The following is a 12,778-nucleotide window of genomic DNA, read 5'->3' as shown; positions in this document are numbered from 1 at the left end:
AGATGGGACTTAAATGCTTCTACTGAGGTAGCATCTCTAATTGTTACCGGGAGGGAATTCCATAGTACTGGAGCCCGAATAGAAAACGCTCTATAGCCCGCAGACTTTTTTTGGGCTCTGGGAATCACTAATAAGCCGGAGTTCTTTGAATGCAGATTTCTTGCCGGGACATATGGCAGAATACAATCGGCAAGATAGGATGGAGCTAGACCGTGTAGTATTTTATACGTAAGTAGTAAAACCTTAAAGTCGCATCTTAAGTGCACAGGAAGCCAGTGCAGGTGAGCCAGTATAGGCGTAATATGATCAAACTTTCTTGTTCTTGTCAAAAGTCTAGCAGCCGCATTTTGTACCAATTGTAATCTTTTAATGCTAGACATAGGGAGACCCGAAAATAATACGTTACAGTAGTCGAGACGAGACGTAACGAACGCATGAATAATGATCTCAGCGTCGCTAGTGGATAAAATAGAACGAATTTTAGCGATATTACGGAGATGAAAGAAGGCCGTTTTAGTAACACTCTTAATGTGTGATTCAAATGAGAGAGTTGGGTCGAAGATAATACCCAGATTCTTTACTGATTCGCCTTGTGTAATTGTTTGGTTGTCAAATGTTAAGGTGGTATTAATAAATAAATGTCGGTGTTTAGCTGGACCGATAATCAGCATTTCCGTTTTCTTGGCGTTGAGTTGCAAGAAGTTAGCGGACATCCATTGTTTAATTTCATTAAGACACGCCTCCAGTTGACTACAATCCGGCGTGTTGGTCAGCTTTAGGGGCATGTAGAGTTGGGTGTCATCAGCATAACAATGAAAACTAACACCGTATTTGCGTATGATGTCGCCTAGCGGCAGCATGTAAATACTAAAGAGTGCAGGGCCAAGAACCGAACCCTGAGGAACTCCGCACGTTACCTTAACATAGTCTGAGGTCACATTATTATGGGAGACGCACTGCATCCTGTCAGTAAGATAAGAGTTAAACCACGACAAAGCTAAGTCTGACATACCAATACGTGTTTTGATACGCTCTAATAAAATATTATGATTGACGGTATCGAAAGCAGCGCTAAGATCAAGAAGCAGCAACATAGATGACGCATCAGAATCCATCGTTAGCAGTAGATCATTAGTCATTTTTGCGAGGGCTGTCTCCGTAGAGTGATTTGCCCTGAAACCGGATTGAAAAGGTTCACAGAGATTGTTAGACACTAAGTGTTCATTTAACTGCTGTGCGACAATTGTTTCGAGGATTTTCGAAATAAAGGGAAGTTGGGACACCGGTCGGTAGTTTACCATGAGGTCAGGATCGAGGTTAGGTCTTTTGAGCAGAAGATGAATAACCGCTTTCTTGAATGCTAGGGGAACAGTGCCAGAGGAAAGTGATAAGTTTATAATATTTAGCACTGATGGACCTAATAATACAAAAAGCTCCTTGATAAGTTTCCCAGGAAGTGGGTCAAGTAAACATGTTGTTTGTTTTATCCCACTTACACGCCGTAATAGTTCCTCTAATGTTATTTCATCAAAAAGAGAGAGACTATTTTGTATTGCAGTATCCGTCGTAGATACAGTTGTATCTGTGTTAATAGAACCCAGTTGTAGCTGGGATGCGTTGTCTTTAATCTGTGTTGTCTTTAAAACTGTGTCCAATATTTTCACAAAGATAAAATAAGTCATATTTTTGGTTCATTTAATAGTTAAAACTAATTTACATTATTGCAATCAGTTGATAAAACATTGTCCTTTACAATTATAAAAGCTTTTTACAAAAATCTACTACTCTGCTTGCATGTCAGCAGACTGGGGTCGATCCTGCTGAAATCCTATGTATTGAATGAATAGAGAATCCTTTTGAATCGGGAAAAAATCGTTTTTGAATCGAGAATCGTTTTGAATTGAAAAAAAATTGATTTTGAATGGAATCGTGACCCCAAGAATTTATATTGAATCGAATCGTGGGACACCCAAAGATTCACAGCCCTAATATACACACATGTACATGTCTGTGTGTGTGTGTGTGTGTGTGTGTGTGTGTGTGTGTGTGTGTGTGTGTGTGTGTGTGTGTGTGTGTGTGTGTGTGTGTGTGTGTGTGTGTGTGTGTGTGTGTGTGTGTGTGTGTATATATATCAGTGACGTGCGGTGAGGTTCATGACTGGTGAGGCACTGACTTCATCACAGTCAGATTTACAAACATTTGAACCCTAAAGAGTATCTTATTCACCCTTTGATTGGCAGCAGTTAACGGGTTATGTTTAAAAGCTCATACCAGCATTCTTCCCTGCTTGGCACTCAGTATCAAGGGTTGGAATTGGGGGTTAAATCACCAAAAATGATTCCCGGGCGCGGCGCCGCTGCTGCCCACTGGTCCCCTCACATCCCAGGGGGTGAGCAAGGGGATGGGTCAAATGCAGAGGACAAATTTCACCACACCTAGTGTGTGTGACAATCATTGGTACTTTAACTTAACTTTAACTTTACACATACAAACTGTAGCACACAAAAAAGCACATTTAATAATAAAAAAAAGCGTTATTATGGTCTTACCTTTACTTATAAATGAAGTCCATGCGCCGCTCCTTTTGAACAAAAGCATCGATAACTTGTTTATAGAAGTCTTTCTTATCTTTCTTCAGTTTTAAAAGTCTCTCTGTCTCGATGGAGATCTTCCTTTAAGTATTACCTCCTGCTTCGATTGAAAGTCCAGTTTAGAAAACTGTTTTATTTTAGATATGTAATCCTCCATGTTAATAGTCCAGGCAAGAGGAAAAAATAAATGATCGCTGCTAACTGTTGCTGCTTGTTGTCACTTCTTCTGCAGCCGAGTAGTCGCAACAATGATCTCTGGGATCACTACCGCCCTCTACCACCAGGAGGCGGGATTACTGCGAGCCTCACACAGTGCGTCTTCGCAGCAGTTTAATGATTGCTCAGCACAAGAAATACGTTACACACATACAGTTGTTGACAAAATACATTGTACATTATATACCTCAGCTAACTAAACTATGGAAATGTATAATATAATCTAGTATAGTATAATCTCACTGCACAGCAGGCCAGCAGTTAGCCGAGTCATTGCGCAATCCATGGTGAGGCTCAACTCAGTGACGTGCCTCAACTGGCTGCTGATCACCGCAAGTCTCTCCACAATATTTGAACGGCAAACGTGAAAATTCAGCGATTTTGAATAAAAATAATATAAAATTGGTGAAGTTAAATGGAAAATAACTTTATAGTATAATCACTGGATACAAATAACAATTTAATTTTTTTTTTCTTTTTACTTTTTTTTTCTTTCCATGATGGCACGTGAGGCCCCGCCTCCCCTGACTGCATGTCACTGAGAGAGAGAGAGAGATATATATATATATATATATATATACACACACTAGGGCTGCAACAACCGATCAATTAAATAGATTAAAATCGATTATAAAAATAGTTGCCGATTAATTTAGTCATCGATTCGTTGGATCTATGCTATGCGCATGCGCAGAGGCTACGTGTTTTTTTTTTTAACCTTTATTTATAAACTGCAACATTTACAAACAGCTGAGAAACAATAATCAAAATAATAGGGGTGTAACAGTACGTGTATTTGTATCGAACCGTTTCGGTTCGGGGGTTTCGTTTCGGTGCGGAAGTGTACCGAACGAGTTTCCACACGGACATATTAAGTAGCATACTGCACGTTGTGTAAACAATGCTCAAAATGCCGGACATTTGAGGCATTTAAGAAACTCCGCCCTGACAGCCCCGCAAAAGAGGACATGTCCGGTGAAAAGAATACGTATGGTCAGTTTGAAAGTGGAATTATTTCCCATTGTTGTTTTATGTAGAGCTTCAGTCATGCAACAGTCCGGGGTCTCCGCTGTCGTATTTTACGCTTCATAATGCGCCACACATTTTCGATGGGAGACAGGTCTGGACTGCAGGCGGAGCAGGAAAGTACCCGCGCTCTTTTTTTACGAAGCCACGCTGTTGTAACACATGCTGAATGTGGCTTGGCATTGTCTTGCTGAAATAAGCAGGGGCGTCCATGAAAAAGACGGCGCTTAGATGGCAGCATATGTTGTTCCAAAACCTGTATGTACCTTTCTGCATTAATGGTGCCTTCACAGATGTGTAAGTTACCCATGCCTTGGGCACTAATGCACCCCCATACCATCACAGATGTTGGCTTTTGAACTTTGCGTCGATAACAGTCTGGATGGTTCGCTTCCCCTTTGGTCCGGATGACACAATGTCGAATATTTCCAAAAACAATTTGAAATGTGGACTCGTCAGACCACAGAACACTTTTCCACTTTGCATGAGTCCATCTTAGATGATCTCGGGCTCAGAGAAGCCGGCGGCGTTTCTCGATGTTGTTGATAAATGGCTTTCGCTTTGCATAGTAGAGCTTTAACTTGCACTTACAGATGTAGCGACGAACTGTATTTAGTGACAGTGATTTTCTGAAGTGTTCCTGAGCCCATGTGGTGATATCCTTTAGAGATTGATGTTGGTTTTTGATACAGTGCCGTCTGAGGGATCGAAGGTGACGGTCATTCAATGTTGGTTTCGGACCTTGCCGCTTACGTGGAGTGATTTCTCCAGTTTTTTCTGAATCTTTTGATGATATTATAGACCGTAGAAGTTGAAATACCTAAATTTCTTGCAATTGCACTTTGAGAAACGTTGTTCTTAAACTGTTTGACTATTTGCTCACGCAGTTGTGGACAAAGGGGTGTACCTTGCCCCATCCTTTCTTGTGAAAGACTGAGCATTTTTTGGGAAGCTGTTTTTATACCCAATCATGGCACCCACCTGTTCCCAATTAGCCTGCACACCTATGGGATGTTCCAAATAAGTGTTTGATGAGCATTCCTCAACTTTATCAGTATTTATTGCCACCTTTCCCAACTTCTTTGTCACGTGTTGCTGGCATCAAATTGTAAAGTTAATGATTATTTGCAAAAAAAAAAAAAAGTTTATCAGTTTGAACATCAAATATGTTGTCTTTGTAGCATATTCAACTGAATATGGGTTGAAAATGATTTGCAAATCATTGTATTTTGTTTATATTTACATCTAACACAATTTCCCAACTCATATGGAAACGGGGTTTGTATATATATATATATATATATATATATATATATATATATATATGTATAAAGTATGTGTGTGTGTATTTATGTGTGTATATGCCTTCAATGTGTTCTTTCTGCTTACAGGCATTGAACTCGCCAAAGCAAGTGGAGCCAAATACAGACTGGGGCCTGAACTGGAAATCTGGTATGATTTTTATAATGTTTTATTTTTTCAAAGTACACAATTTCAATATTTCCTCTGAGGCGTGCGCTTGGGCAATTGCACACTGCTCACGTGTCCTCCAGAAAATCTATGCAGCGCACAAAATCCAAATACAAAATCTAATCTAATCTCGACACAACAATTTATGCTGTACCATTTTTCATACAATTCTGTAAGTGACAGGTGACAACAAGTGGTCATAACAGATATAACAATGATGACACCTGACAAGATGTTTTAGGGAGGAAAAGGAGGTGATCTGCATCAACAATAATTTTATTGAGAAAGCTGTCGCCTGTAACCACTCCCAAACAACATTTGCAACAAAAGTACTATCTGGCAAAAATGGTCACTTTCTGTCGTAATCACACCAAGACAAACAAACTATATGTCGTGTTGACAGCAGCCACTCTCTTTCATTTGTGCCAAAAGACTTGGCTCAGCCAGTGATGCGTTCATGGCCACAAAAATAGTCGGGACAGCTTCAACACCACACATTAACTGTAACTACCAGGATGACAAACTAATGCAGCCAATCAATGTCATTAATAGCGTGTTATGTGTAGGTGTTGCTGTTTTGCAGGTTATCTTATAGCAGCAAAAGCAATTAAAAGAGTTAAATGCTACATGCTAACTCTTATTTTGGCAAACCGAGCAGGCACTACATGTTTACCCAAGCTCCACAATCACACTAGGCGGGAACTCGGTGCGTATTTTGTGTTGCTGACTCATTTAATATCTGAAAGGAGGCAGTAAACTCACGCTGCATCCGTGCGTCCCAGGGGGTCACGGTGAGATCCGGTGTCCCTGCATCCTCCATCTCGTAACATCCGTATGCGGGACCCTCAGTCTGAGGCCTTCAGGTCCTCAACTTGCCTCATTACTATGGCTCAGTGTCGTGACGATTCAAGTTTGATTGTTGAATCAGACTCCTCTGAATCAAATCATCGAATAGTCAATTATTGTAACACACCTCTATTTGTGTCTATATTGTGTATTTGAGCCTGTATGAAAATGTTTTCTGTGTGTGGATTTAAAAATAATTGAAATTGCCGGTATTTCAAACTAGTGCACAAATATCGTTGAAGATGTACGTTAATGTATCATCAGTCATCCTGGAAAAATAATGGTTCCAATAAATCAATAAACTTAATGATCAACATTCATACTTACTTTGAGTCTGACCACACCTGTATTTCCCCTTTTCAGAATGACAGTATGTATTTTTCAAGTGAAATGCCATGGCAGTGTTTCCCTTATATTATATCACCATCATCATTATATCATATTAGGGAGCGTTTGTTGTCACATATACGCTGATAATTGTTCTTTTCAATAGCGGCTATGGTTGTGCAGACCACTTCTATGAATCGGACACATTGCTCCACTGTTTCGAAGTTCTGAAGAAGCTTCTGGAATCTCCCATCACCAAGGACATCATCTGTGATGTTGGGATGTAAGTATTACATTCAAAATAAAACAATACTAAGTAGGAGGATTTTAGTAAATTCATATGCACAATTGCGGTCAGAAGCCTACAAATCATGAAAGGTTAGTGTCCGGCATAATCTGTAAAATAATAATAATAATTAATTAGATTTATACAGAATTTTTCTATCAACTAGATACTAAAAGTGGTCACATTCACACTTCGGTGGTGGCAAGCTACATGTGTAGCCACAGCTGCCCTGGGGTAGACTGACGGAAGTGTGGCTGCCAATTTGCGCCTGCAGCCCCTTCGACCACCCCCTATCTTTCATTCACCAGCGTCAGCGGCAATCTATGCCCAAAGCAATACCATACCTGCCAACTACTCCGGTTTTCCCGTAATTAGTACGGTTTTCATCAACCTATTCCGGGTTACGGTTGCAGTGATAAAAAATACGTTTTTTCATTCATTTAAAAAAATATATTTTTTTGAAGTTTTATTCACGAAATCGCGTAACAACAATGACAATCGACACTGCTTCCCGTAACTTCCTATCGAGCCATTCCGAATGCCATGCGCGAGGCTATTTATAGCACCGCTGCCAAGCACGAGGCACCATGCAGTTGCCATTGTTTCCAAACGAGCGAACGATCGTGGAATCAGCCGGAGAAAAATCGCAAACGAGTCTTAAACCGAAAAGAAAACTGCAGTCATTCCGTGAAGAATATTCAAAAGCCTATCCGGGAATAATTATCCGTTCCAAAAAGGGTGAAAACTACGCGAATTGCACTTTGTGTTCGATATTTCGATGACGACATTGAAAAAGTATTGTCAGTACTTCTGTCTTTGAGGGAATGCAATACGGCTTCCACAGGCGAAAACATTTACAAAATACTCGCGGAAGAAATAGACTCAAACGAAATTCCTTGGCAGAATTTGGTTTGCTTTGCTGCCGATAATGGGATCTAAAAAGGGTGTTGCAGCTTTCATTACGGAAATGTCTCCTTCGGTTTGCATCGCCGGTAAGTACAGTTCGTAGCATAAAAAAACTCACAGAACATAAAATTTTAAGTAAATCTTTTATTACATAAACAATAAATCAAATCAAAAATAATTTCTGTGTACAGTATATATTTTTATTTGTGATAACGATAACATGTTCAAAACAAGTAACATATAACTATCATACTATTCTATTACTTCTTAATTCTATGATGCTATTGAATTACATTTTAATGAAGTAAACTTATCATAAAGTTACCATATCATTTTTGCAGTATGATCAATCTGATAGAATACATTTGGATTTTAGCCACAAAAAGGTAATGACACCAATGTTATCTATTGGAATTGTTTAGTACTGTTATACTGTTAAAAGTGTTTATACTATTTATGCTTTCAAGTCCAAGTTGAAGAAATCTTGTTAAATGTTGACAGCATAACTACCAAAATACAGAAGTATGTCCTTAATATTTTTGCAGTGCTATTTCTGTTGAAAAGTTAAAATGATTACAATAGAGGTGTGATGTGCCACTTTTCAAGTGTCTGATGGCTTAAATTAATTTTCATTAATTTTTCATATTTTGAATTCTTTTGAAAGGCTTACAAAAAAACTACATTTGAATTGTAATTCCATGCTATTGACAGGACTATTAATTTTAATGAAGTTAGCTTACCATGTTTACAGTATGATAATTGTGATAGAAATGTGAATTTTAGGCACAGAATATTTTTTACAATTGAACAAGGCAGTAGATTATACAAGCTTGGACAGAAAGTTAATAATGACACCATTTTTTTTTTTAATGGAATTGTTTAGTACTGTTTTACCATTTGTTTACTGTAAAAAGCGTTTATACTGTTTATACTTTCAATTAACAAATTGAAGTCTTGTGAAAGGTTGACAGGATAACTGGCATTAACTGTCAAAATAATTTCAAACTATTGAAGTTAGCTTACAGAATAAACATGTCAATCAACCCATATGATTTTTGCTGTAATATTTTTGTTTTGAAAAGTCACTGTGACTGATAGAAAAGTGATGGTTTTAGCAACATTTTAACCTGTCTGAATGCTAATAATCATTTTGCGTCGGGGGGCGAAGGAACCCCCCACCAGGACTTTGTCCTGGACCTACCGGGGCCTGCGGCCCCTGGACCCTGGCTACTAGGTTTTTCTGATTTCAAAAGTTGGCAGGTATGCAATACACACGTCTGACAGGGTAATAGTGGAGCAAAATCTTTGACATTTGCACCAAGCACAGTACACGTTTCTATGTCGGCAACCAATCACACGTCACTGTCATGCTATTTCTACAAAGACAGAAATACCAACAGGGAAAATGGTACTGAGGCATAGCTCTTACTACTAGCATACACATCGTTTATTTCTGGTCTTGTAACTTTTCTTTTCATTAATTCTAACAAATCAGTCCAAAATAGGATGTTTTTTGCAGAATAGATATTTATCAAAATCGTTCATTACAATTTGAACAAAATGTAAATCAACTCTGTAGTATAAGACCTAAATTTGCATAACAAATTGCAATTGTGGGGATGAAAATTGTAATTCCATTATTATTTTTTTCGACTATTCAGCCCTGGTTTGAACCCTCGTATCTCAATTTGAGGCATGGCAAAAATATACAGTATATTAAAAAAAAAAAGTAAAGAAAGGTTTTGACTATACTCTTTAAATATATGTAAATACTGTACAATCATTTCCGGACGATAAGCCCCTACTTTTTTCTGACGCTTTGAACCCTGTGCTTTGTACAATACTGTGGCTAATTTATGGGTGTTCCTGTGTTCACAAGCTTTACATGCCGCCAATAAATGTAGTCTTGTCACATCAGACCAATGAAATTGCCGAATGGGTTACAGTGAACGAATTAAATTGTTCACATTAATTCAAACGCACTTACACAATCAAAGCCTAGAGCAGGGGTGTCAAACTCAAATACAGAGTGGGCCAAAATTTAAAACTGAACAAAGCCGCGGGCCAAGGTTGAACAAATTAACCTTTTAATAGGGACCCAAACAAGTTTTGCATTGAATATTGAACAAGCAAGGCTTATACAACTTTATAGTGACATACAAAATCGAGTTTCAAATAATAATAATAATTATTAAAAAATATCAATGGCATATCAAATAAAATTTAAATACAAATTGAATGCCTCTTTTCTATTTGCAACCTTCTGAGGTAAATATCAAAATAAACTTTTTCCACAGGCTAATAATACATTTGAAAATAAAATAACAATAATGAATGAATCAAACATTTAAGCCTTGAAGTAGCAAGAGAAAGTGCATGAATAAAACGTTATTGCTCAGTTTGCTACACTGATTTGCTTTAACACTGCATATGGAACAAGCAACGCTTATATAACTTAATAGTGCAAAATCAACTTTCAAAAAACAAACGAAAAAACATCAATGGCATATTAAATACAATTTAAATAAAACATTAATGCCTCCTTTCTATTTGCGGCCTTCTGAGGTAAATATCAACATTAACGTTTTCAACAGGCTGATTAATATGAAAATAAAATAACAATGAATAAATCAACCATTCAGGCCTTTTTACTGCTCAGTTTGCGACACACTGATCTAATCTGATGTGCCCAAGCCATATACCTGGCATCTTTTCTTGGATGCTAGTTCATTAATGTCGGGGCTCAGGCTTTGAGCTGAGGCAACCTTCATTATCGAACGAAGGTGTTCACCAGTCAGACGTATCCTGTGAGACGTTTTCATCATCTTCATTGAGGAGAAAAGTTGCTCACATAGATAAGTGTTGCCGAACATGGAGAGCAATTGAGCAGTTTGGGTGCGGAGCTGAGGCATTGTGTCAGGGATGAATTGTGGAAACTGTGCGGCACCAACAGCATCATACTTTGACTTCAGCGTGTCATCACACTGGAGTTCAATCAGCTCCATTTGGAGGTTAGTTGGTGCTTTTTCCACATCAACTGCGAAGGGATTACTAAGCAGTTCAAATCTACATTTCTGACCATCAAAGTCACCAAATCGCCGGCTAAACTCAGCGCAGAGTACACTGAGTTTTTCAGCAAACTGTGCGCACACGGCGGTAGAGATCTGCATTTTTATGGTTTGGCAGCAGGGAAATTGGCCAAGGTTTCCTTGAAGCAGCTGCTTCTCCCACAGGCAGAGTTTAGTTTTAAAAGCTCTCACTGACGAGTACATATCTGTGATGATGCAGACCCGCCCCTGTAGCTGCAGGTTCAGTGCATCAAGATGGCTTGAGATGTCACACAGAAACTTTTGCTCCTGGAGCTCTGCTGTGTCCTTCCCTTTGTTGCAGAAACTGACATATTTCTTCACGCAGCTCGAAAAATCGGTTCAGTACTTTTCTGCGGCTTAACCATCTCACCTCTGTGTAATACGGAACGTCTGTCTGTTCCGAACCAAACTCGTCCAGAAAACACTTAAATTGGTGGTGATTCAGACCTTTGGCTCTTATAAAGTTAACAACTTGTGTTACTGTGGTCATAACATGTTCCATCTTTAGGGCTTTAGCACACAGTGACTCTTGATGTATGATGCAGTGATAAACAGATAGCTCACCTGCACAGTTCTCTTCCCGCATCTTTTCACAAATCCTGGCCACCAGTCCATTCTTTTTACCACTTTTTACCAACACCATGGTCTAGAGCGTCACCCTCTTAATGGAGAAGAAACAACAAAATGCACCTGACGCAGCCCTAAAGCCGAAGACAATCGACCTGGCCTTAAAAAAGATATAGCCGGCGCACAGAAGAAAAATCCACCACAAACGGACCTGATAGACCGGACTGCTATGCGCCGAAGAAGTTAACTTTACCGGTTTTAGAGCATAGGAGGACAACGACAGCGCTCCATGGCCTCTACGGTAGGCTACTGTGTTGCGTGTTACAAGCACCATCTTTTGTCAAATTTGTGAATGAACACAAGCGCTTGTGTGAATATTTAATGTTTCAATTTGTGGAGCTAATATACGTATACATTAAAATTAGTCAATAATTAGGTGGGTACAGCTTATATTTGGTGAAATGATGGTATATGCAGCAAAAAAAGTTATTTGATAAACTCATAACAATGGGAAGCAAACAAGCAATACAGCTGAAATAAGTCAATATTTTCAAAGTATACAGTATGGATGGAAGAACAACCAACCTGTTGAATAAGTAGCAGAATATTCTAGAAGAAGTTAGTTTTTAAAGTTCCCATGCTGATTGAGCGCTTCCACTTTGGATACAAAAATTTCAAACGTATCAAGCAAGACCCCCAGGGACATGGTTTCCTGAGTGACGGAGAAGATTACAGCTATTTGGGGAACAGTCTCAGTAACAGGAGGTGCAATATGGATTTTGTCCGGATCGTAAAACACTGGACCAGCTCTTCACTTTACTGGAGGGAGCATGGAAGTTGACCAACTGGTACACAGGTGCTTGGAAGACTTGGAAAAAGGCATTCAACTGTGTCCCTAGTCGTGTCCAAGGGGCGTCTTAGGATCTCAACTCTGCTATTTGTAGACGATGCGGTCCTATCGGCCTCAGCAAGCTGTGACATTCAGGGATGAAACGTATCAAGACTCAATGGTCATCAACATTTTTGAGTTTTGTGTTATTGTTAGTTATTGGTTATCTACAATATTTCAGCTTTTTGTCTTTTTGACTTTTGCTGTATTTTCCCCATTTTTGCAGGGTTTTTTGTGTGTACCGACGGGCCAAATTTTGTTCACAATAAAGCGAGCCATGGGACAAATGGCTCCTGCGTCACAACTTGGATAGTTTTGCTTTTGCGGATCGTCTTCTGCAAGGTTGAGTGTGTGACTTAACTGAGCAATCACAACTTTATTTAGCTTGTTGTCTTCCCATCGCAAGTGAACAATGGTAATTCAAGTAGAGTTGCTGTAGATCAAATAAATAAATGCTTTACAACAGTCTTTTTTGGGGGTTTACATCACGCAATGCAACCATTGCTGCATGGCCTAGTTGTAGCAGACGCTGGCATCTTGGCAAAAGAATATTACTTTACACAGT

General features: G+C 39.0%; 1 protein-coding gene across 2 annotated transcripts in view; it reads left to right on the top strand.

Moving 5' to 3' along the window:
• Positions 1-12,778, top strand: part of LOC133608539 (glutamine-dependent NAD(+) synthetase) — an 88,620-nt gene that overhangs the window by 2,920 nt on the left and 72,922 nt on the right. For both annotated transcript variants that reach the window (XR_009815609.2, XM_061963841.2), the window contains exons 2-3: positions 5,225-5,285; positions 6,643-6,759. Coding sequence is in view for 1 of the 2 variants with exons in the window: in XM_061963841.2 (XP_061819825.1) it covers positions 5,225-5,285; positions 6,643-6,759 (178 nt within the window). In the remaining variant the exon portion in view is untranslated. The remainder of the gene's footprint in view (positions 1-5,224; positions 5,286-6,642; positions 6,760-12,778) is intronic.

The sequence above is a fragment of the Nerophis lumbriciformis genome, linkage group LG06 (assembly GCF_033978685.3).
Source record: "Nerophis lumbriciformis linkage group LG06, RoL_Nlum_v2.1, whole genome shotgun sequence".
Taxonomy (NCBI): Eukaryota; Metazoa; Chordata; class Actinopteri; order Syngnathiformes; family Syngnathidae; genus Nerophis; species Nerophis lumbriciformis.
Note: the sequence above shows the minus strand (reverse complement) of the source record. Positions and strands in the feature narration are given on the sequence as shown.